General features: G+C 50.2%; 8 protein-coding genes, 1 long non-coding RNA gene and 1 other non-coding gene across 11 annotated transcripts; 6 read left to right on the forward strand and 4 right to left on the reverse strand.

Annotated features, from left to right (window-relative positions):
- Positions 1-3,183: 3,183 nt before the first annotated feature.
- LOC9647688 lies at positions 3,184-3,730 on the forward strand. Its single transcript, XR_002993599.1, has 3 exons — positions 3,184-3,368; positions 3,447-3,528; positions 3,604-3,730. It is a non-coding gene; the product is annotated as an uncharacterized LOC9647688 (long non-coding RNA).
- A 15-nt stretch (positions 3,731-3,745) lies between these two features.
- TRNAA-AGC lies at positions 3,746-3,818 on the forward strand. The gene has a single exon. It is a non-coding gene; the product is annotated as a tRNA-Ala (tRNA).
- Positions 3,819-4,869: 1,051 nt separating this feature from the next.
- Positions 4,870-7,168, forward strand: LOC9647689 (cation/calcium exchanger 4). The gene has a single exon (XM_002980227.2). The coding sequence runs from the start codon at positions 5,175-5,177 to the stop codon at positions 7,050-7,052; it is 1,878 nt and encodes a 625-aa protein (XP_002980273.1). The 5' UTR covers positions 4,870-5,174; the 3' UTR covers positions 7,053-7,168.
- Positions 7,047-8,024, reverse strand: LOC9647690 (histone H1). Its single transcript, XM_002980382.2, has 2 exons — positions 7,716-8,024; positions 7,047-7,645 (listed from the first exon to the last, which is right to left on the reverse strand). Exons 1-2 carry the CDS (start codon positions 7,905-7,907, stop codon positions 7,160-7,162), a joined length of 678 nt encoding a protein of 225 aa, XP_002980428.1. The 5' UTR covers positions 7,908-8,024; the 3' UTR covers positions 7,047-7,159.
- Positions 8,025-8,132: 108 nt separating this feature from the next.
- LOC9648052 (acetyl-coenzyme A synthetase, chloroplastic/glyoxysomal) lies at positions 8,133-11,532 on the reverse strand. Its single transcript, XM_002980383.2, has 18 exons — positions 11,206-11,532; positions 11,006-11,152; positions 10,794-10,949; positions 10,613-10,735; positions 10,395-10,566; positions 10,246-10,328; positions 10,086-10,187; positions 9,949-10,037; positions 9,789-9,879; positions 9,620-9,733; positions 9,493-9,569; positions 9,360-9,438; positions 9,239-9,307; positions 9,003-9,178; positions 8,884-8,940; positions 8,722-8,812; positions 8,570-8,668; positions 8,133-8,509 (listed from the first exon to the last, which is right to left on the reverse strand). The coding sequence occupies exons 1-18, from the start codon at positions 11,512-11,514 to the stop codon at positions 8,324-8,326; spliced, it is 2,220 nt and encodes a 739-aa protein (XP_002980429.2). The 5' UTR covers positions 11,515-11,532; the 3' UTR covers positions 8,133-8,323.
- Positions 11,533-11,596: 64 nt separating this feature from the next.
- On the reverse strand, positions 11,597-14,200 carry LOC112349966. Its single transcript, XM_024685291.1, has 13 exons — positions 13,825-14,200; positions 13,586-13,767; positions 13,399-13,530; positions 13,203-13,313; positions 12,933-13,133; positions 12,817-12,878; positions 12,697-12,748; positions 12,583-12,642; positions 12,462-12,536; positions 12,331-12,414; positions 12,200-12,274; positions 11,937-12,140; positions 11,597-11,868 (listed from the first exon to the last, which is right to left on the reverse strand). Exons 1-13 carry the CDS (start codon positions 14,159-14,161, stop codon positions 11,638-11,640), a joined length of 1,806 nt encoding a protein of 601 aa, XP_024541059.1. The 5' UTR covers positions 14,162-14,200; the 3' UTR covers positions 11,597-11,637.
- Positions 14,201-14,434: 234 nt separating this feature from the next.
- On the forward strand, positions 14,435-15,640 carry LOC9648053 (ATP synthase subunit b, sodium ion specific). The gene is made up of 5 exons (XM_024685351.1): positions 14,435-14,564; positions 14,630-14,875; positions 14,936-15,034; positions 15,289-15,402; positions 15,461-15,640. Exons 1-5 carry the CDS (start codon positions 14,526-14,528, stop codon positions 15,608-15,610), a joined length of 648 nt encoding a protein of 215 aa, XP_024541119.1. The 5' UTR covers positions 14,435-14,525; the 3' UTR covers positions 15,611-15,640.
- Positions 15,641-15,743: 103 nt separating this feature from the next.
- Positions 15,744-17,720, forward strand: LOC9647691 (pentatricopeptide repeat-containing protein At4g02750). Its single transcript, XM_002980229.2, has 2 exons — positions 15,744-16,109; positions 16,215-17,720. The coding sequence occupies exons 1-2, from the start codon at positions 15,744-15,746 to the stop codon at positions 17,718-17,720; spliced, it is 1,872 nt and encodes a 623-aa protein (XP_002980275.2).
- Positions 17,721-17,756: 36 nt separating this feature from the next.
- LOC9647692 (casein kinase II subunit beta-1) lies at positions 17,757-19,347 on the reverse strand. 2 transcript variants are annotated; one of them, XM_024685350.1, is made up of 5 exons: positions 18,765-19,347; positions 18,446-18,670; positions 18,280-18,389; positions 18,063-18,225; positions 17,757-18,002 (listed from the first exon to the last, which is right to left on the reverse strand). In XM_024685350.1, the coding sequence occupies exons 1-5, from the start codon at positions 19,012-19,014 to the stop codon at positions 17,857-17,859; spliced, it is 894 nt and encodes a 297-aa protein (XP_024541118.1). In that variant the 5' UTR covers positions 19,015-19,347; the 3' UTR covers positions 17,757-17,856. The 2 variants fall into 2 exon arrangements, with proteins under 2 accessions (XP_024541118.1, XP_002980430.2); XM_002980384.2 differs by having other exon boundaries at positions 18,060-18,225.
- A 194-nt stretch (positions 19,348-19,541) lies between these two features.
- Positions 19,542-21,334, forward strand: LOC9648054 (probable protein kinase DDB_G0291842). Its single transcript, XM_024685427.1, has 8 exons — positions 19,542-19,579; positions 19,646-19,756; positions 19,836-20,062; positions 20,124-20,265; positions 20,333-20,593; positions 20,660-20,771; positions 20,825-21,194; positions 21,255-21,334. Exons 2-7 carry the CDS (start codon positions 19,655-19,657, stop codon positions 21,172-21,174), a joined length of 1,194 nt encoding a protein of 397 aa, XP_024541195.1. The 5' UTR covers positions 19,542-19,579; positions 19,646-19,654; the 3' UTR covers positions 21,175-21,194; positions 21,255-21,334.
- The last annotated feature ends 265 nt before the right edge of the window (positions 21,335-21,599 follow it).

A 21,599-nucleotide genomic window follows, 5' to 3' on the forward strand; every position in this document is an offset into this window, starting at 1 on the left:
AAACGAAACTCTCTCGTGGTCAGTGAGGACTCGTAGGGCAGATATTGCGCCACTGCCTGATCATTGAGTTCCAAGGTTGTTTGGACACAAGGGATTCTTGACTTCGATGAATTATTGTTTATACTCCATCAGAGATTCATGTTCTTGACAGTTTCCAACGTAATATGTTGAAGAATATTTTACTAGAATATTCCTGCAAGCGTGTATAAAAGGGTTCTTGCTGCCGTTCCATACTATGGCAAAGAGAAAGTGGGATGGCATGACCAAGACGAGGAGGAAGAGAATGGATCCCTCAATTTGGTCGCAGCTGCCTCGAGACATCCAACACCAGCTCATCACTCACCTCCCAATCCCCACCCTCTGCCGCTTCCGCTCCCTCTCCAAGGATTGGCACGCGGCAATCCTCCAGCAGCAGTCGCGGCAGCAATGGTACATCACCTTTGCCAACTCCGAGGGTGAGTTTCGCATCTCGCCCAACGGCATCTCCTGGAAGGTGTTAACTCACCCCCTCCCAGAGGCCCCAAAGGTACGCAGGATATTTGGTTCTCTGAGCACTTGCTCGGCAGGTTTGGTACTGGCCTTCTCTCTCTCGAAAACCTTTCTAGTGTTCAATCCAATGATTCAAAACAGGCACGAGCTGCTTCCGCGGCTGATCGGTAATGTGATCTTTACTGCCATTCAATCAGTGCCATGCGGCAGCGAAAGAATCTCGTACATTGTTGTTGCCGTGACTACTTCCGGTACCGCTGGCAACCTGCGGATGCACTTGTATGATTCGCGGGTGGCAGCGTGGATCTCTACTACAGACTTCCCTGTGCCAGACAATGGCGAGCTCTTCTGCCGTGGCAATAGGAACTACAACAACAAAAACATGCTGCTCCAGGGCGATCATCTGTACTTCTTCACCGTTTCGCCAGGAAATGTGACAAGGCTCAAATTATTCAACGTGTGGAACCCCAAAGCCACCCTTCGAACCGTGGCAACGTGGACGAGCCTGCCCTTGGGCTTTGATGCGGCTGGTTATGCGCGCACGGGCTTTGTAGAAAAGGATATGTCTCTCATCTCTTGTGGAGGTAATTCTTCATTCTTGTGTGGCTTTTTAAGCTGACGATTGTAGTTATTTGCAGGAAAGATTGTGCTTGGCATACTAGAACCAAGGGATGACAACAGGAACCTTGGAAGCCGCAGGTTTGGTTTTGTGTATCTGGACAAGGAGAGTTGCAGTTGGCAGGTGATGGCATCCTTGAGCCTTGACAGCGTTTTTTCGCCTGGGATGATAAAAAATTCCGAGTACACCACCATGATAGCTGTTGGAAACAAAAACAGTAGCGAGGTGGCACTGCTTTTTCAAGAAAAATGGGGATGCATCTTAAATCTGGCTTCTGGTACTTGGCATGCCAATTATCGGCACCCAGTGACAAGTGCGATTCTTCCATTCCAGCCTTCCTTCCAGAATTTCTAATGACACATGTAACCTGGATTTATGAAAGAAAGTCTTAAGAACTTCTTATCCCATGATGTTACACATCGAAGCATTAGAAATCTGCTAGCCTTCTATTGCAGGTAATGTTACAAAGCAGGCAGGTGCTGTTTCAAAGCCTTGATTGAGCACTGGAGCAGGAACATGCACCGAGAAGAAAACCAGCATCGAATGAGCTGCTGCCATAGAATTAGACGAAGCCCCGTGAAAGTGATCATGGGACAGGGAATCCTGGGCTTGACAAGATCAGCAGCTCAGGGAGCTCCGTCTACTTTCTGCTTGCGAGCATCTCCTCCTGCTCGCCAACGTTTGAATAATCAAACGTTGACTTACGAAATCGCGGTTCATGTTGGAACTGGATCATCGCCGCCAGCGCCTATCGATGCCATGACGGTTCAAACAGCCCGGTTAACTCTACCAGTCAAGGAAAGGTCAAGGACCCGGTCAAAGACAAAGTCAACGTCCGCCACGTATAAAGGATTTTAAGATCACTCGTCAGCTAGGAGAGCTATCAGGCCGCGACGAAAGGTACTTGAAGATGACCATTTGTATCAGCAGCTCTTGGATTGTAAGCACACAATAAATAGGAATTGTTTGAGTGATCTTGTTTTTTCTCACAAAACTCCCAATCTTGTCATTGCTCTTCTACACTACACTTGTGTAGTTTCTCTACAGAAACTGGAAGAAAAGCCGTCGAACTGGCTAGAACGTCGTGCTAGGATCCGTGATGGCATAGTTTTGCATGTCACCGCTCTTGCCAGACCGATCGTCTGAGTTCTCTTCCAGCGCAACAAATGTTGCTGCTCAACTCTAAGTATCATCTCTTAGTCAAGCACCGACAGGTTTCCTTCCTCTTGTTCCAAAACAACAGTTTTGACGTTTCTTTCTAGATCAAATCTCGCCATTGATTTTTTCTTACCTTCCGTCACACAATGCTTGCTGCCTGAGAGAGAGTTTTTCTCCCCTTGTACGTTGTTTTCCTTTTAGTATCTCCTCGTACTGTCTCAAAGTAGCTCCAGTGATTTGGATTTCAGGCACAAGATCTAAGGAAGCATGAACAAGAGAAGAGCTTAAAGATGGTGGGGGCAATTTCTCCGATGACAAACAAAACTCCCTCTCCCTCTCCCTCTCTCTCTCCCCTCGAGACTTAGGAGAAGACTGGACAACTGCCTGATCCTAAGCTTGATGATGAAATGAAAACGTATAATTCTTTCTAAGTTGTGATAACATTCGTTCTTGCCTGTGTTTTTGTCCATGCTTAATATAATAGTGTAATGTAATGTAGCCTTTAAGTGACATTTATTTAGTACCCTACCCTTAATCATCTTTACCGTTTAACAAGGGTGACGTGTCACCGCTTTGACGCTTCAAAGTTAGGGCAAGAGAATGCGCGTCCAGAGGAATGCCCCGACGAGGTGGAGGTAACTTTTGATCGCCCAGGTTGTGTATACGAGACATCGACTTGGGCATTTTCTTTTCACGCACAGGCAAGGCCCCTCCGAGGCCAAAGGCGGTGCAACGTCCCAACAGTGCTCCTCCGCCATCTGGTAAGAACACAATCGGTATGATCGCGATTCGCGACTGAAAGAACTCGTTTGTGGGCTTGTGCAGTTTACCATGCCCCGGCTCCTTCAATGCTGGGAGGCCTTGCGGCAACAATCGCGCAAGGTGGCTTTATTTTACGTGGTTTTCTAAACGATTTCTTTGAGTTTGAGCAGGAGCGGCATTTGGAACCGGTAGCGCTGTGGCGCACCGAGCAGTGGATGCCATTGCAGGACCTCGCACGGTTCACCACGAGCACACGACAGTAGCATCAGCCCAGCCAGCGATGTCTCCGCAGAGGAGCATGGACGATTTGTGCTTGAACGCAACCAAAGCCTTCCAAGAGGTACCATTTTATTTGCTTTTCTAGTATCTATAATATAAATAATTTTTATATATGTTCTTCTTTTAATTTGTTTTGCAGTGCGTGAATTCTAATCTCAATGATATTGGAAAGTGCCAGTTCCTGCTGGATATGCTTAACGAGTGCCGCAAAACGTCCTCAGGTGAAGTTTTTCACCAAGTTCTTTTGATTTTTTCCTTCTTTTTCCTGTTTTATTAATATGTTTAATTACAATCAGGTCCATCCCAACCATGAGGGAGCCATCAAATTTTTAGTTTTTAGATCTTTTCAAGCCCGACGTTTCAGTTTAGCTTTCTTGAAATAATCTCTTCCAAAAGATGTAATATTTAAGTTTTTGTGTAGAAGATTAAGATAACAATGGGGATGTAGCTCAGATGGTAGAGCGCTCGCTTAGCATGCGAGAGGCACCGGGATCGATACCCGGCATCTCCATTCCCTTCCGGTGACACCAATCAGTGCCACGCTTTTCCTATTTTCGACCATTCTCCCGCAAGTCATTTTCCTATTTTCCACCATTCTTTTGCAAGTCATTTTCCTTGTGAGGTGCTAGATCAAATCGTTGGATGAGCCAATCGCCTTATCCCAAGACTCCACAAGCCAGTGATCCATAAGAGATTGGCTGATACGGCAAGAAATCTATAGAGCTTCTTTTATCAGAGAAGAAGTTTCTTCTCGCCATGGATCCAGAGATCCGATCCAAACTGACCACTCCAATCCATTTTCTAAGCTTTTCTAAGAGTTTACCAAAGTAGTGGCTATGGTGGTCCAATCTACTCCTTTGGTATTCTAGTAAAATAGAACTTGGCCTCTTCCGAAATCCTCGGATTTTCTTGTGGCACAAAACAAAATCCATTTTCTAAGCTTTTCTAAGAGTTTACCAAAGTACTGGCTATGGTGGTCCAATCTACTCCTTTGGTATTCTAGTCGAATAGAACTTGGCCTCTTCCGAAATCCTCGGATTTTACACAAAAACAAAAGGAAACGTTAAGAAAACGTTAAAAATGTTACGTCGCCGCGAAGGAGATTCCAACAGCGACGCGAGTGACTCTCGATCGACTAGATTCTTTCTTCGAGTCCATTCATACCTGCGAGGCGAAAGATTTAAAAACCCCGGACACTTGCAAAGGATCACAATGTGACTGATTGATGCTATTGACGGTTTGAGAATAGACGCGTTCCAAATAATGTAAGGTTTCAAGGAGTAAAATCGACTATTGGGCCCCTAGATCATCCACTTTTGCCACCTACATTAGAGCTATGGTACTTTTTAAAAAGTTGGTAGGGCAAATAGTATTTTTTGACTTTAAGATGAAGGTTTAACCGACAAAGCGATTGAAACCGTGGGATGTGGGCCGATCCAACGGCATGCGAGCGCGTAACGCGCGGTACCGCGGGCGGGTGACGCGTGGCGCGTGTCGGGGAAGAGAGTGCGCCACCTGCCTGGTTGCGAATATTATCTAGATTCCCAGGAGGAGGGGGAAAAGAGAAAGCGCCCCATTGTCTTTATATATTTAGGGCTCTTGAGAGCGAGAAGCGCGGCATTCATAGCGCCCTTTTGGTGATTCTTTCTAGTTTCTCGCACGAGTAGTTTGTATAGCGGCGCCAGGGTCTCGGAGGAATGCGGCATGCTCAGGCATCGATTTTCATCGATTCTCTCGTGGTTTGAGCAGCAATAGCATGATCTTGACTGGGAATGATAGGTAGGAGGAGGAATCGGCAGCGCGGCAGGCAAAATATCTGATCCAGGGATCAAGAACATCAAGGAAGGGGGAAAGGAAATTCAAGGCGATGGCGTCGTCGACACTGCGATTGGCATCGCTGCTGCTCTTCCTCTTCTACTTCTGGTACCCCCAGCTCGGCATCGGCTCGAAATTCGCGCACTCGCCGCCCCGCCGGAGGCATTTGCTCCAAGAATCTGCCAGCAATCCGGAAATATTTCCAGGGAATCACTCCTCGCTGCTGTTTGCGCGCTCCAAATTCTCGGTGGGGAAGCACGACGAGGATCGAGCGCCGTGCGAGGGCGCCGCCAAGCACAAGGGTTTTTCCAGCCCTTGCTCCTACGCGATGGCACACGAGGACTGCCAATCCGGCGGCCTCTTCGAGTACATCCAGATCTACTACTGCATCGACGCCGATAATCCACACCCCCGGCTCAAGAACATCCTCTCCTTCCTCGCGATCTCCCTGTGGCTCGTCGCCCTCTTCTACATGCTGGGCAATACCGCCGCGGACTACTTTTGCTCGTGCCTGGAGCGACTGTCGCAGCTCTTGCGACTGCCGCCCACTGTCGCGGGGGTGACGTTACTGCCACTGGGCAACGGTGCCGCTGACGTGTTCGCCAGCGTGGCGTCCTTCTCGGGCTCGCACCGTGGCGGCGCCGTGGGCATGAACTCGGTGCTGGGCGGGGCAGTGTTCGTGGTCACGGTGGTCACAGGCGTTGTGAACATCCTGGTAGCCAGCGGCGATTTCGCGATCGATGGGCGATGCTTTGTTCGCGACGCGGTGTTCTTCCTGGCGAGCCTGGGCTACTTGATGATCGTGCTGTGGAAAGGCAGCGTGAGCGTGTGGGAGTCGCTGGGCTACCTGGGGATCTACGTGATCTACGCGCTGGTGGTGGCGGTGTGGGAGGTCTGGAGGGCCAGATGGGAATCGCGGAGAGGAGATGAAGAATGCGCGGGGGAGTATGCCCGGCTGGAAGGATCCAAGGGGGCCTCGAGCATTGAGAGGGTGATCACGGTGCCGCCGTGGCTGTGGGCGAACCAGGTGGCGATCTACTCGCAGGAGCAGCAGAGGATCGAGGAGGAGGAGGCAGAGGCAGTGCGGTCGAGCAGCGAAGAAGAGAAGAAGATGACGCGATCCAAGAGCTTGCTCAAGCTGGGGCGGAAGGCCTCCCAGGTGCTGATCGAGTGGCCGCTCCATCTCCCTCGCCGGCTCACAATCCCAGTGGTGGACGAATCGCGATGGTCGCGACCTCGCGCGGTGGTGGCCGCCACGCTCGCGCCAATCCTCCTGGTAGCGGTGTGGAGCGCCCAGAATGGGATGCCTATCACTGGCGATTGCCCGTGGCTGGCGGCGGGGATGCTGGTGGGGATCGTCCTGGGCGTCACCGCCTACTTTACCACGGTGGACGAGCGTCCGCCGCAGGGTCACGGCACAGCGGCGCTGGTATGGATCGCCGCGGGCTTCTTCATGAGCATGGTGTGGTTTTACGTCATCGCGCGGGAGCTCGTCGCCGCGCTGGTCAGCCTCGCGGCGCTACTGGGTATCGACGCGGCGATCCTGGGTGTAACCGTGCTGGCGTGGGGCAACTCCATGGGCGACCTGGTTGCCAACTCAGCGCTGGCGTCCCGCGGTGGTAGCGCCGGCGTCCAGATCGCGATCGCGGGGTGCTACGCCAGCCCCATGTTTAACACGCTGTTTGGGCTGGGCGTATCGTTTCTCATCGTGGCCGTCCGATCGCACGGCGCGGTGTACGTCATCCCCGGTACGGAGATGGCCATGCTCACATTGGTGTTCCTCGCGGTGGCCATTTTGATGGCCATTGTGGGCATGACCGTACATAGGATGCGGCCCAGCAAGACGCTGGGCGTGGGGCTCATCGTCTTGTACGGAGCATTTATGGTGGTGAGAGCCTGCAAGTCGTTTGGTATCACACTAGTATGGTAAAAAAGAAAAGAGTATAGAGTTTAATCTAAATAGCGATCAAAGATCTTGACACACTGGCGATTACTTACTGTACATCTTTTTCTACTAACTTATGAAAAAGGAGATTTTTACTTTGCTGCAACTCTCTTGGCTCGCTTTGCCGGTGTCACGACCTTCTTTGGCTTGGATGGAGTAGTGATCTTCTTCGTGACCGCGGGCCTGGAAGATCTCCCGGTGGCTCTAGTGGCTCTAGTATCTTTCACGTCCCGTGACTTTGGAGCTGGAGCTCTCGGCTTTGGAGCTCGTGAGGAAGGCTTGATCACCTTTACCTTCTTTGCTGGAGATGAAGATGATGCTTTGGGGACCTTGACGACCACTCTGGCTGGCGCTGGCTTGCGAGACGAGGATTTGGAGGACGCGGACGATGGGAGCTTGAAGGAGTTCTTCACCTTAGTGATCTTACCGCTGTTGCTGAGTGATTTGAGCTGGATGGAGAGCATCCTCTTGAAAGAAGTGGGCAGCCCCGAGCTATACTTCTCCACCAGGTACTTGGCGATGGCGTGCTGGCTCGAGCCAGTGCGTTCCTTAAGAAAAGAAATCGCTTCCATGACCATCTAAAGTAGAGACCAAGAACAAATACACACTCGATCAATCAAGCTATAGAAACAAAGAAGAGATTTTTACCTCGACATAAGGCGGGTGATGGATGCTGGTGTTCTTCGACGACTTGGGCTTTGGATCCTTCTTCACTGGCGCCACGATTTTCTGCTCATCCGGCTTCGCTTGATCCTTGGCGGAAGCTTGCTTCGCTCGCGATGGCTTCCTGTTGGGCTTTGCTGTAGTAGCCTCACCCACGGCTTCCACTGCCACTGCCATATCGATCGATCACACCACTCTCTGGAAAGAAAGAAGAGGAATTTCTGCTCGATCACACAACCCAGCTGAGAAATCCGCGGCGATTGCCACCCGTACTGCTAGCTAGGGTCTGGGGAACGAGGATAAGGAACAGGGGATTTCTTATAGCGAAGCTCCGCAAGCTCCCATTGGCCTGTGCTTGTTGGCGCGGATCGATCCCATTCAACCAGAGCCGTTGGATCGAAAAGCATCAACGGGCAGCGCCACGAATACCATGATTTAAATCCAAGCATTAAGCTGGCAGGATTACTTGGACGCAACAGCTTAACCTTCGCAGAAGCAAAGCCAAAGAATAAAACTCCACTCTTTTACCGTTGAAAGTGCTGACCATAGAAAAGTCAACCATGTCTGACTAGCTCGAGTTCTTTGATCCACACTCATTTTTCCGTGAATTCGATGAGCTGAGCGACGACGCCAGGATCGGCCAAGGTGCTGATGTCTCCCAGATCATCCAGCTGCTTGGAGGCGATCTTGCGGAGAATTCTTCGCATGATCTTGCCGCTCCTCGTCTTTGGCAGGCCGGGGGCCCAGTGGATCGCGTCTGGAGCAGCGAAAGCTCCAATCTGCGGTGTACACACATTACGATTACCCGAGAAAACTTTCGCCACAACACCTCCTCTTACCTGGCATCGCACAGTTGATATCAAGCTCGACTTTAAATCTGCCGTGTACTCGACTCCTTCGTTGAGTGTCACGAAGGCATAGATTCCCTGACCCTTGACCTGCGAGGAGTTTCAAGATGAGATTGATACTTCAAAATGAGCTCTTGTTTTACCTCGTGATCGATGCCAACCACGGCAGCCTCGGCTGCCAGAGGATGCGCGACAAGAGCCGACTCTACTTCAGCAGTGCCAATGCGGTGTCCACTGCACAGCCCCACAACTCCAGTTACTTGAGCTGCAACAAAACAAATCCAGAGAAACAGACAAAACGTTACCTCACGTTGATAACGTCGTCCACACGGCCTGTCAACCAGTAGTAGCCATCTTTATCCCTGAATGGAATAGAGAGAAATAGTCAGAAAGAGCAAACGACCGAAGTTTGAAAGCAATAGACCTGCGACAGCCGTCGCCGCTGAAGTAGAATCCTTTGAAAGGAGCGAAATAGGTAGTTTCGTATCGCGCGTGATCACCGTAAAGACTTCGAAATATGCCCGGCCAAGAGGCTTTCATGCACAGGAATCCCGTGCATTCTCCGTCGAGTTCCTTGCCATTCTCGTCCACGACTGCTGGCTGCCACGACAAAAAACGCAACCGTATCAAGGAACGCAGATACCGGAAAGAGATGAATACCTGTACACCGAAGAAAGGTAGCGTGGCTGAGCCCGGCTTCAGAGGCCAACAGCCAGGTAAGGGTGTTATCTGGAAGAAAACAAGAGTGAAATGCCTTTTTGGTGTCGACAAGAATATGTACCATGAAGCCACCGGTCTCTGTTTGCCACCAGGTGTCTGCAATGGGACAGCGACTATCACCGACAACTTCGAAATACCACCTGGAAAGCACCATCTTTAAATAACGCAGCATGCTCAAAGGTGGGAGCCCATACCTCCACGCGCTTGGATTGATCGGTTCACCGACGCTTCCTAAAACGCGCAAGGACTTTCGCGAATGCCGTTTCACTGGCTGGAAACAAGAAAATTCTTCAACGATTCACAGAATAAGGTAATCAATACCTCATCTCCTGATCTCATCAATGCTCGAATCGCTGTCGGGGCCGTGTAGAAAATGGTAACGTGGTATTTGTCCACAATCTCCCAACACCGACCAGCGTCGGGGTAATTTGGAACCTACACAAAGAGCCAAGTGAGTTCACGAGACAACCGGGCAAATACGAATGCTGACCCCCTCAAAGATCAAGACAGTCGCTTTGTTCAATAAAGGGCCATAAGTGACGTAGCTGTGACCAGTGATCCATCCGCAATCTGCAGTACACCTGACATGGCATTACCTTGACTCGTGAAACAGTAACAAAAAATAAAACATTGTTGAAAAGTATACTTACCAGTAGACATCTCCGTCATGGTAATCGAAGGCATGCTTGAACGTTGTGGCAGTATAGACCATATAGCCACCAGTTGTGTGTAGCACTCCCTGAGAAAATCAAGCATTCAGTTTTCGAGTATCTCATGAGAAAACCACCTTTGGTTTCCCAGTGCTGCCACTGGTGTACAGCAAAAACAAAGGATCCTCCGCGTCTACCCATTCCACTGGACAATCAGTGGGATAATTTGGAACGACATCCTAGAAACGTGAAGCAAAGAGCCCGATAAAAAAAAGAGAGACCAGAGAGATCAAATACCTGCCACCACACATCCCTTTTCTCTTTCCAGGGAGTGTCTTCTCTCTTGATCGCTAATTTATTATCATATGTCAAACAGTAATCTGCACAAAATCGCCAGTATGTTATCCACAAGCAGACGAAAATCGAGCATAATCAGTTTCTAGTACCTACAGAATGGCCACCCTCCTGTACACATCGATTTAAAGCATCATCTACAATTTCCTTAAGTTTGATAAGCTTTGGGCCCCGTTTTACACCACTGGTCGTGAGCAGAACCTTTGGCTTGCAATCCAGAATTCGTTGGGCAAGCGATTCAGCAGAGAAACCAGCGAACACGACCTGCAAGAACGAGCATTATATAACACACAAAGAAGGAAGAACGTACCGAATGAACAGCGCCAATGCGAGCACAGGCAAGCATTGCTATAGGCAACTCGAGGAGCATTGGCATATAGATTGCTACAGTGTCTCCTTTCTTGATTCCCACAGCGAGCAAATAGTTTGAGAGCTGATCACTACAAAGCTTTAGAACAAATGCTGCGCGAGAAAAGCGATAAACGACGTACCTGACAAACGCGATCGAGAAGCTCTTTGTACGTTAGCTTCATATCAAATCCTGGATCATTTCCTTCCCACAGGAGAGCAACGTCGTCACCCCTGCCCGCCTCTACATGCCGATCCACAGCATTGTAGCAAATGTTGGTACACCCTCCTTTAAACCACTGAGAGAGAAGTTCTACCAAGAGCATGGCAAGTTTACTCCACTTTGAAAGCATACCTCCACACGAATTTCTCCCTTGCGAACGTCCAAATTCTCGGTATGAGCTTTGCTCTCTTCCCACTTGGATTTCCAGAAGAACTGCGACGCGGTGTGCGACCAGAATCCATCGGGATCATCCACGGAATTTTTGTACAGTGCTGCGTACTACAAGTACGGCTATGAGAGGGGAAAATTCGAGAGATAGCGATGGATCATACCTGTTCTCTGGACGACAATAGAGCGGATTTTTTGAAAGTTTCCGACGCATCAAACAGCTCCTCGGCATCATCCGCGACGACACACTCGGCCTCCATTGCGTCGATCTTCCCGGAGGCGCCATTGCTGGCCTTGACAGCGGCGGCGGCCTGTCGTCCCATGCCGGTGGAGGCGATCGACGCAGCGCCGGGCAAGAATCGCCGCTGGCCGGATCCAAAATTCGCAAAACCTAGCGCTGGAGCTCCACAGCGAGAATAAAACCCTAGATCTTGACACACCAGTGGCAGTTGAATTTGGAGCTCTCTCACCATCGCTGCTAATGCCCGAAAATATTTCCAGATGCGCAGTATATTCTAGTCGTCGGATAAAGTCAAACGAATCGAGGCCGTTGCGGGAGCCATTTAATCTGGACCGTTGGAATTCGATTGATTGAATCAAGACCGTCCATTTTCTAGACTTTGGCGGTCTTTACTCGCGACGAATGCTACTCTGCATCTTTGATAATCCATGACGAGGACAAACGAACGAAGAAGCTGCTCGCAAAGAATTCCTCCAGTGTAGGCCGAGAAGCTCACCATTCCCCCCTCGCCTTTGAAAAATAGAGCTTTGATGTTCTTAAAGACATGATCGCCCAGCTCGAAGCTAGGCAGTGTTCCATACAAGGCCTAGAAGAAGAAAAAGAGAAACCAAAATGAAAGATGGATCCAAAGTTTGGAGTGAATTGGAGGAGTACCTGGATACCACTGCTCGCATTTACTCCCTTGACTTTGGCTTCCAGGAAGGAATTGGAGTTTCCTTCTAGCAGCTTATACTTCTCGACGGTGCTGTTGGGGAAGATCACGTCTACGCCTCCAGCTCCTGTGTCAAGTAGAAACAATGTCTCGTGGCCGTTAAATTTCGCTGGAACATGAGGGACATTCTCTAGCATGCGCATCCTCTGCACAGAAAAAAATAATGGATTTATTTCCCATCGAGGAGGAAAATGGACGGACTTACCACAAAGCTTTGGTTCTTAGGAAACTGATAGGTGGCTGCGTTGAAAAGTGATAACGTCTTTTGGGTCATGGACATCTACAAAAGAAATCGAACAATGTAGCCTTGAAACATTTTTAGAGCCTCGTCTTTACCTCTACTACGCAATGATAAAACAAGTCGAAGCCGCAAATTCCTGCTACCGGTTGCACTCCTCTTACGACACCATCCATTGCTACCTGCAGATAAGTTTATGTGAGACTGGAGAACGACAGGTTTTTCCTACTTCGATGTATAGCGGGTTGGTGATTTTTAGTCGTCCAAGCTGAAATTCTCGGCCACGAACAAACTTACTCTTCACCTGATGGCAAGTATTACTATTTTGCATTCTTGGCATGATAGTTTACCTGAGTCTCTACACCCGTTACGTATATCTCCCCGAATTCCGCCATTGAAAATCTGTCTCCCTGGACAAGAATTTCAAGTTAAAAAAGAACAATCTGGAGCCATTTTGTTTGTACCACGCCAGGAGCGAGAGAAAGACCACTGGCGCCGGTATCGACCACAAAATATCTGTAACATAACATGAGACCTCATAACACAAAAAAAAAAAAAAAGAAGAGAAGAGTCTGTGACTTTACCCAATGTCCTGACCGTCAATCAAAGGCTTTACTACGTAGTGTCCGCTAACGGTTTGAATCATCTGTCACACCAAAGTTATAATGGAAGCTCTTACACAAGAAAGACACATACATACCTTCACAGTTGAAGAAATGTCTTCGTCAAATTCAACCACGGGCCTTCGTTTGTTATGCCTTGCTATCTGGGGTGTGGATGGAACCGTAAACAAGCTTTGAGAAATTCTGGCAGCTTCAGCACGACTTGCAATAGTAGTGTCTTTTCCACCAGCTGGTGGATATCGCACAGTCGAGCACGGCATTCGATACCGACGACCAGGCTGCAAAATTGATCTGAAAACTTCATTCTCCTAATCAGCTCGTCCTAGAGGATTATGAGTTATAAGTACCAGAATGCATCGCCAATCGGAGTACTCCCACACGTCCTCCCCACCAAAAACTTGTGTTCTCATTTGAGTTGGAAGCCAAGTGTCTGTATCCACATGAACACGAGCCAGTACCTATCATGTTTCCGAAGAACGGGAGCAAGAACAGGAGAAGAGCAATTTTGTTTTCAATGAACTAAAGTTGGAGTGGAAAACATACCTTCGAGTCTTTCAAGTGTACTTCGAAAATCTTCTCTGAAGGAGAATCCTTGTCCAGCTCGATGCTCAGCTTCGTCTGTCCACCGGCTGAAATCCAAAAGCCTGTTCTTAGCCAAGTTGTCAGCAAACTCGTCTGCAAGGTCAGTATGATAAGATTTTCGATCTTCGGAGAATCTATGAAACCAAACCTCTAGATCGTCCAAATCTAGCGACGTAACTCGTCCGGCATAGTCGGCATGCCATGGCCTGCTAGTGCCATCGTATCCTCCATCAACAGTGACTTCCTCGCTATCGAATTTCTCGTAAAACCGGCCATCGGAACTCCACGACAAATTCCACTCTCCAGTAAGACCCATGAAAGTTTGTTCTCCTACACCATCGAAACTAAAATTCCTCAGCTAGACAATGCAATCCTGCGAGAACTCACCAGTGACAGTAAATTGCTCGTTGCCAGCAATGTCATCGATCCCCATCGCCTCGCGCATTTTCTCCAAGCACTGCTCCACGGACAAAACCTGGCGATGCTCGAGCTCCTGGACCTGCATCGAGCACTGGGACTGGCACAGCCGCGCGGCATCGCGCCTGCGCCTGCCGGAGAACCCTAAACCCCACAATGGAGCTGCCGCGACCTGGAGAATCAAGCCCTGCTTCCCAATCGCCCGGTTCACAGGCCCTGCTTGTGAGAATCCATAGCGCTTCAATCGATTTCCGCTGGAAATCACGATGGAGGACGATGGCGCGGCGCAATAAGCTCCGACTGCCATTGCCTCCACAAAAATTCCCTAGAAACGCTACTAATGACCTAGCCGTTGGATGCCAGATCCGACGGACAGCATTGTGCCACGTATTTATATCATCGGACACTGCTTAAATACTGCCCGTTAATTAACGCCACTACGTGGAGCTTCTATGACATGTGGCGGCTGGAGATTTGTCGACGTCGGCACTTTTCGCCGACGTGGCGATGGTGTGCCAATTTTCTTGGACGGAGTTAGGGCTCTTGGAGAGATGAGCTTGAAGCGATTGGAGGCCGCGGCTAGAGGCATTCAAATCTTTCCGGGACGCGCTGGCGACTGGATCATGCCCGGATCGTGGATCTTTCCCGCATTGTAGCTCCTAATTGGAGCGATGGATTTGTCCGGGGCGATGGCAGTGGATCTCAAGAAGGTAGGCATCGAAATCGCTTCCAATGCCGGATTATCGCCCTGAGGATTGATCTTTTTGCAATCTAGAGCATGTCGCAGGCGTACAGGAGGCCAGGATCGAAAGAAGAGGGCCAGAATGGGAGCGACGCGGCGGCGCCCAATCCTTACAGCAGTCCAGCCTCGTCGATGACCAGTGCCTCCTCGCTGAGCAAATCTGGGAACCAAAGGGCGGAAGCGATCGCCGAGGCTCATCGAGGGAGAGTGGAGGCCGAGGCACAGGCTTATTTGGATGCTACCATGCGCAAGACCGAAGCTCGAGCTCAGCGTCTACAGGTATGGGAAAAGATTTCCTTGCTCGATCACTTACCTGCGTTCTTTGCTTCTCTTTTCCAGGATAAAGTCGAGAGGCAAAGAATGTACGAGGAAGCTAAAGCTCTTGAGAGTCACAAAAGGGAGGAGCAGCGAGCGGATCAAGTGGTTCACAATGCGGAGGTAAGCTCCAATTCCTGGTGTGTAGATATTTCTTTTGTGATCGATTGTTCTCGATCCAGCTAGATAGAAGCAGATACTTCTCTTGTGATCGATTGTTCTTGATCGAGCTAGATAGAAGTAGATAATTCTCTTGTGATCGGTTGTTCTTGGTCGAGCTAGATAGAAGTAGATAATTCTCTTGTGATCGCTTGTTCTTGATCGAGCTAGATTTTTAATTCCTGTTCTACGACTATAGACTAACAATTCATCTACAGGTAAAGGCTGATAAGATCCTGGCAAGAGCTCGGCAAGAGTCGCAGAGAATAAAATCCCATGCGAACGAGGAAACCGAGAAATCCATAGCCAACGCGCATACAAAAGCCGAAAGGGTACTCTTTTCTTCTTCTCATTCTTTGTTCTAGCACTGACCAAACTTTTTTCGTTTAGATGAAAGCCGAGATCGAAGAGGCAAAGCGCAGAGAGCTCGCGGACATTGTCGATCGCGTCCAGCAAATGATCGTCATTGGGCAGCTCCCCAGCCAACACGAGCCCAGCAATCTGGTGAAGAAGGTGAAGCAATTTGCTTGCTACATTTGAGAACTTCAACTTAAAGCAGGGAGTCATCACACATTCCCTAGAAAGAACTTCCACTTTTTTTCTACGAGTTCTTCCGGGATCCGTGGAACGAATGCTCATCGTGAAAACTTTCACGTATTGCTAGAAAGAATGGATGAATCGCGAGAGGTATTTCGCGGGGCTGATCAAAGCGTGTGGAGCTTCCAGGGACTTAGCCGCGGGGAGAAGGCTCCACGGCCATGTCATAGAGGCCGGGTACGGCAACCGCCCATACCTGGCCAATACTCTCATCGTCATGTACGGGAGGTGTGGCAGCGCCAAAGAGGCCCAAAGGGTGTTCGATGGCATCGAATCGCCGGATCCCTGGACATGGAATCTACTCTTCTCGGCATATGCCCAGAATGGGCATCTTGGCAAGGCGCAAGAGCTCTTCAGGGATATACCATTCCGCGACGTTGTGACGTGGAACGTCTACGTCACCGCGCTGGCACAAAACGAGAATCTTCTCGAGGCCAGGCAGGTGTTTGAGAAGATGCCCGAGAGGAGTATATTCTCGTGGAACGCGATGGTATCGGGGCATTCCCGGAATCGGCAATTGGAGGAATCCGTGGATCTGTTCGAGAAGATGCCCGAGCGCTCGGTCGTTTCTTGGACCGCGCTAGTCAACGTGTTCGGACAACGGGGCTTGTTAGACCAGTCTAAGTGGATTTACTCGCTAATGCCGAGCCACGATATTGTGTCCGGGAATTCCCTTCTTGCGGCATTTGCCGAGGGTAAAGAAGTGGCACAAACGAAGAATCTCTTTGATTGTTTGCCCGAGAGATCGTCCTCTACGTTTAATCCAATGCTCAAGCTTTACAAAGACACTGGCGATTTTGCCAGTGCCAAAGAAGTCTTTGCGCGAATGCCCAATTGGAACCAAATCGCGCTGAGCACAATGATCCAAGCATATGCCCAAGAAGGGCATCTTGCAGAGGCAGAGGAATTATTCCAGAAAATGCCCGATCCAGACGTGGTCGCGTGGACCGGGATGGTAACTCTCTACGCGAGATTAGGGCTCGTTGACCGGGCAAAGACCACCTTTGACCGCATGCCCGTGAAGAACACCGTGACGTGGATGGAGATGGCACGTGTCCTCTCGGAAGCCGGCCACGTGGACGAGGCCAAGGCTGTATTTGACTCGATGCCTCGACGGGGTATAATGTCGTGGACGTGCATTGTAAACATGTATTGTACGAATGGTGAGGTGGAGCTGGGGCAGGCAGTGTTTGACAAGATGCCGCAGCTAGATTCGTACGTCGTGATCGTATTAATGGCCGCGTACGCACAGACGGGGAGAATCAACGAAGCCAGACGCGTGTTCGATTCCACCCCCCAGCCAGACACGGTGGCGTGGAATATTCTCATATCGGCATATGCCCTGTCCCGGCATTTGCAGGATGCCAAGAATTTCTTCGACGTTATGCCGGAGAGGAGCTCGGTGACGTGGAATGCCATGCTATCAGGGTACGGACAACATGCCCAGTGGGGACAAGCCGTACAAGTTTTCTCCAGGATGCCGTACCACGACACATTGTCTCTGAATGTAATGCTTGCAGTGAATGCCCAGCGGGGGCATTTGGATCAAACGAAAGAAATGTTTGAGGTCCTTCCGGATCAAGATGTGGTGTCATGGAACACGGTGATCATGGCGTTCTCTCAAGCTGGGCAATTGAACGAAGCCCTCCTTTTCTTCCAGGAGATGTGTCTCAACGGTGTGACACCCGATCAAGTGACGTTCACAAACGTTTTAGCTGTTTGTAGCCACATTGGTGTCACCGAGAAGGCCTGTGGTTACTTTACCTCGATGGTTGGCGACCATGGTATCGCTCCAGCGAGAGAACACTATGGAGCGATCATAGACAATCTCGCGAGATCTGGAGAGCTGGAAGAAGCCGAGGAGCTTGTGACGAACATGCCTTACAAGCCCGGCGAGATGGAGTGGTCGGTCCTTCTCTCGGCTTGTAGCTCGTACAAAGATCTCGAGCGAGGTAAGCGAGTAGCACAAGTTCTCGAGGAGATCATGCCGGATGAAGCAGCAAACTATGTGTCACTCTTCAAGGTTGTCGCTGATTCGAATACACCAGTCTAGCGAGAGGATACGATGGTCTGCCATTGTAACGTAAGATCAATCAAACAAATGGAATGAATTTTACTCTCTTTTTCTTTCGCGAACGAACCGGATGGACAAAACGCGGGCCTCGGTGTCGTAGAGTTCACTCTTGCTCTTACTTCGATGAGGAACGCTGCTTGTGGATCTTGAAGCCGTAAATCTTGGGAACGTACGTGTGCGTCGGCCTGGCGGGCTTGAGGTGTGGATATGTCATGAGGAAGAGATGCGGGAACGTTGTTCCAAAGTAAGTTCCGTCAAGGTCTGGAAGCGAGAAGGTGATGTGTGAGCAAACAGGAAACGAGAAGTAAAAAAACTTACTGCCTTGGATCTTGGAGCGGGGGTAATAAATGTCTTCGCATTTGGGGCAAAAAATCTTCACAGTGCTTTGGCGAGGGATGTCCGACTGTCCCATTGGGAGGCATTGTTGGCCGCCACAGAACACTCGCGGACATCGGCCAAAGTCCACATTTTTATACTTGTCCAGCTGCGAGCACGAAAGAAAACTTTGATACAAAACAGCAAAAGCTAGAGCACTCACCATGGCAGCCATGCCTTTGCTTGTCAGTATGTAGCGCACATGAATTAATCCATACAACATCTCCGCGGCGGATTCCACAATCTCGTTCTGCTCTTCGGTTAGCATGTCGTCTGCAAAGAGAATGGTTTAGAACGAGCAACGCACAAATGCAAAAGCAAAGGCTCACCAGTTGGAGATTCGACGTCAAGAATAAGGTCCAAGGCGTACTCGTAGTAAGGAACTTGGTTGCTGAGGCCACTCAAGTTGAAATCATCCTGGATGTACTCGGCATCTACTTCGCAAAAGAACTCGTTCCCTCTTAGTGCACAGTACCATGGTATCCACGAAAACTCCTCGCCCTCGTCTGAGCCACTCACATCGGACTCCTCGCTCTCGGTGTCCGACTCCTCAACTAAAGAAAGGAGAAAGAAAAAACACGACCAAGTCAGTGTCCACCTAGAAAAAAAAACCACGACAGAGTAGAAAAAAAATTCTAGAAAACTTACCGTCTTCTGTGACAGATTTCTCAAACAATGCTGCCTTGTTATCAGTGCTACCGCCAGTTCGTCGTCCAGCCGGAGTAGACATTGGCGCTACCACCGACCTCTCCTTCTCTTTTCCATTTGCCGCCGACACCTTGGAGGTCGAGGGCGATGCCTTGCTTCCCTTGGAGCTTTTGGATTCGTGATCCAAGTAGAGCTCGGACTTCCTACCACTGCTGCCAAGGCTATACCCTACTCTCTCCCTAGTATACATATCCGCGAGCCCTGCTGCTACGCTACCAAAAACCTACCGCTGTGATTATCGATGCCTCAATTCGATTCCTCAGCCCCTACGCATCGCCCGCGCACCCACATTTATTTCGGAACCAGCACGGCGCGCTCGCTGGAGCGTTTCCCCTGGATCCGGCACCGCCGCCTCGACGCGATGCCGCAATGCCTGGATTTTCGCCGCAGCTGGGATCGCTTCGTGAGATCTGCGAGAGAATGCGGCGCGGCGATGTGATCGACGCGGCGATCGTCATGGCGAGGAGGAGGCCGCCATGGCCACTCCAATATCACACACACCCAAAAAAGAGGTTCTAAGGGCAAAGCCGTCAGGATTTTATGGGTGACGGCCCCGACGGGCGTGACGTGCGTGACGGGCCGTGTAGGGTTTTGCCCAGTGAACACGTGGTGCCACGGTGGAGGCATCCTGGCCGTCGGAACCACCGGCCGCGATGCGTGCGTTTTGAAATGTTCCCTCCAAGGACCTCCCATTCTAGGGTTCTAGCGAGAGGGGAAGCTATGGCGCCGGCGCCAGCGCTAGGGATGATTCGTGCGTAAGTCTGGAGCTCCAGGAATGCTAGAAGAGTAGATAGATTTCACAGTATTGTCTCCTGGAGCAGTCGATTCCGATGAGCGGCGCCGCCGCTGGGGCAGAGGATGTGGAGGGCGAGCCGTGGTTCCATCGCAGGAAGTCTGATACCTCGAGCGTTCTCAGCGGCCTTAGTGATGAGGTAAGTAGGTGCGTTTCCTCGCGATTCCTTTCCTAGCACAAGTTTATTGCTGGGTTTCTTAAAAGTCCTTGCGATCCAGGTTGAGAGCGAATGCCATAGTGATGTGATTGACCATGAAAATGAGAGCGTGGAGGAAACGGAGCTCTCGTCAAGCTTGCAGAATAGCCGTCTCGATCAAGTGGGTTTCGAGGACGCGCCTACGCCCGTCCAGTTTCCGCCACTGGCATCTCCAAGAACACCGAGGACCACGCCACGAACGCCCATTGTGGTTGAGTGTCCCGGTGCTCCAAGCGTTCGCACGCTAAGGTTTTTTCTCTTGTCCCTTCTTTTTTCCTTTCACTGTAACACAGTGTTTTTGCATTTCCAGAAGCAAAGAGATGGTACGACAGAGCAGCTTGAGTGAAACAAAGCTGCTCATGACAACCCAGTTAAAGAGAACGTATAGCAACTTTCTCTTCGACAAACACTTCGATTTTCTCCGGGAGATTGGTCGAGGCTCGTCAAGCAAGGTACCTATACGTATTTGTGATTCACAACCATTCTAACATTCTCGTCTTCGTTCCTCCTTCACGCAAGGTATATGAGGCTCGTGACAGGAGACACGGCGTGCTCTGTGCCGTGAAAATCAGCAAACAGCCCTTCTTTGCTCGAGAAGACAGAGAGCGCTTCCTTAGGGAGATTCAGAGCGTTGCTTGTCTCCCGGAGCATCCCAACGTCGTAAAATATTATAGAGGATGGCAGCAGGACGCGCACTTTCACATCCAGATGGAGCTCTGCGACGGTGGCAGCCTTCGCAACTATCTGGATGCTTTGTCACAACCACTTGACGAGAACAAGGTACAAACAAACTTCCAGCTCTCTCATATCATGGCTTACGAACGAAGATTCATGGATTCTATGCAGGTGTGGTGTTTTATACGCCAAGTTGCGTCGGGTCTGGATCACATACACTCACATGGTGTCCTCCACCTCGATATAAAACCGGAAAACATTCTTATATGCGGCGACAGTGAAGGTCTGTTTGCTCGAACAAAAAGTCATTCGTTTGATGGCCTCGTACTTTTCCAGGTACACTTAAAATTTGCGACTTTGGTCTCGCTGTCCAGAAGCAAAGCCTTTGGGACTGGGAAGAAGGCGACGGAGCGTATGTTGCCCCGGAGCTACTCATGGACCAGGAACCCGGCGCCGAGGCGGACATGTTTAGTTTTGGCGTGATGGTTTACGAATGGGCCACGGGAGAGCCTCTCCCCCGTCCAAACCCCGAGGTGGAGGTCCAGGTCACTTCTTTCCCCGGAAGAACAGCAGCTCTCACAGATCTCGTCCGAGCGCTGCTACGCTTGGAACCATCACGAAGGCCAACAGCAGGAGAGGTACTTCAGTGGCAAAGCCACAAGAAAGGAGAACGATTGCTGATATAACTTATAGCGCTGCTCTCGAGGTCAGTTTCTAGTTTCAAGTGCTCGCCATGGCTGATACACTTGTGTGAACTTTCTTTCAGTGCTCGCAAAAGCTTTCGAGAAGAGCAGCGAATATCTTTTGTAAGTTTCGAGTTTTTATCCATCGAGTGGTTCTCTCTCCTAGAGTGGTGCTACTGCCGCCTTACTTTGTTCGAATTCTTCCAGCAGTGGAGCGTGAAGCTCTTTGATCCGATCCACGCAGTAGTCGTAGAGAGCTCGCTGGTGATTCCGGTAGCAGCGGTAGCAGCGCGGATCATCCCTGGCTCGCTCCACCTGCTGGATCATCCTCTTGTAAATCACGTAACTCGAGTCGCTGGCGATCGATCGAGACGGAGGAGTCAGCTTCGCTTCAAAGAAGTCCTTCTCGCCGACTGGAAGCCGCGAGT

This window comes from Selaginella moellendorffii, unplaced genomic scaffold, assembly GCF_000143415.4.
Source record: "Selaginella moellendorffii unplaced genomic scaffold, v1.0 SELMOscaffold_44, whole genome shotgun sequence".
NCBI classification, from domain to species: domain Eukaryota; kingdom Viridiplantae; phylum Streptophyta; class Lycopodiopsida; order Selaginellales; family Selaginellaceae; genus Selaginella; species Selaginella moellendorffii.

What these genes read in the sequence shown, in the direction of transcription:
- LOC9648052 (XM_002980383.2), bottom strand. Translation starts at nt 11,514, where the DNA reads ATGGTGAGAGAGCTCCAAATTCAACTGCCACTGGTGTGTCAAGATCTA. An exon ending in GCATTGGCGCTGTTCATTCG is followed by an intron (nt 10,567 to 10,612) that starts GTACGTTCTTCC and finishes TCGTTCTTGCAG; the next exon opens with GTCGTGTTCGCTGGTTTCTC. An exon ending in GCAGCACTGGGAAACCAAAG is followed by an intron (nt 10,038 to 10,085) that starts GTGGTTTTCTCA and finishes TGATTTTCTCAG; the next exon opens with GGAGTGCTACACACAACTGG.
- LOC112349966 (XM_024685291.1), bottom strand. Translation starts at nt 14,161, where the DNA reads ATGGCAGTCGGAGCTTATTGCGCCGCGCCATCGTCCTCCATCGTGATT. An exon ending in ACATTTCTTCAACTGTGAAG is followed by an intron (nt 12,879 to 12,932) that starts GTATGTATGTGT and finishes TTGGTGTGACAG; the next exon opens with ATGATTCAAACCGTTAGCGG. An exon ending in CCAACCCGCTATACATCGAA is followed by an intron (nt 12,415 to 12,461) that starts GTAGGAAAAACC and finishes ACTTATCTGCAG; the next exon opens with GTAGCAATGGATGGTGTCGT.
- LOC9647689 (XM_002980227.2), top strand. Translation starts at nt 5,175, where the DNA reads ATGGCGTCGTCGACACTGCGATTGGCATCGCTGCTGCTCTTCCTCTTC.
- LOC9648054 (XM_024685427.1), top strand. Translation starts at nt 19,655, where the DNA reads ATGAGCGGCGCCGCCGCTGGGGCAGAGGATGTGGAGGGCGAGCCGTGG. An exon ending in GTCGAGGCTCGTCAAGCAAG is followed by an intron (nt 20,266 to 20,332) that starts GTACCTATACGT and finishes CCTTCACGCAAG; the next exon opens with GTATATGAGGCTCGTGACAG. An exon ending in AACCACTTGACGAGAACAAG is followed by an intron (nt 20,594 to 20,659) that starts GTACAAACAAAC and finishes GATTCTATGCAG; the next exon opens with GTGTGGTGTTTTATACGCCA.
- LOC9647690 (XM_002980382.2), bottom strand. Translation starts at nt 7,907, where the DNA reads ATGGCAGTGGCAGTGGAAGCCGTGGGTGAGGCTACTACAGCAAAGCCC. An exon ending in ATCACCCGCCTTATGTCGAG is followed by an intron (nt 7,646 to 7,715) that starts GTAAAAATCTCT and finishes TCTCTACTTTAG; the next exon opens with ATGGTCATGGAAGCGATTTC.
- LOC9647691 (XM_002980229.2), top strand. Translation starts at nt 15,744, where the DNA reads ATGAATCGCGAGAGGTATTTCGCGGGGCTGATCAAAGCGTGTGGAGCT. An exon ending in ATCTTCTCGAGGCCAGGCAG is followed by an intron (nt 16,110 to 16,214) that starts GTGTTTGAGAAG and finishes CTGTTCGAGAAG; the next exon opens with ATGCCCGAGCGCTCGGTCGT.
- LOC9648053 (XM_024685351.1), top strand. Translation starts at nt 14,526, where the DNA reads ATGGATTTGTCCGGGGCGATGGCAGTGGATCTCAAGAAG. An exon ending in AAGTGGTTCACAATGCGGAG is followed by an intron (nt 15,035 to 15,288) that starts GTAAGCTCCAAT and finishes ATTCATCTACAG; the next exon opens with GTAAAGGCTGATAAGATCCT. An exon ending in CGCATACAAAAGCCGAAAGG is followed by an intron (nt 15,403 to 15,460) that starts GTACTCTTTTCT and finishes TTTTTCGTTTAG; the next exon opens with ATGAAAGCCGAGATCGAAGA.
- LOC9647692 (XM_002980384.2), bottom strand. Translation starts at nt 19,014, where the DNA reads ATGTATACTAGGGAGAGAGTAGGGTATAGCCTTGGCAGCAGTGGTAGG. An exon ending in GAAATCTGTCACAGAAGACG is followed by an intron (nt 18,671 to 18,764) that starts GTAAGTTTTCTA and finishes TCCTTTCTTTAG; the next exon opens with TTGAGGAGTCGGACACCGAG. An exon ending in GCAAAGGCATGGCTGCCATG is followed by an intron (nt 18,226 to 18,279) that starts GTGAGTGCTCTA and finishes TCGTGCTCGCAG; the next exon opens with CTGGACAAGTATAAAAATGT.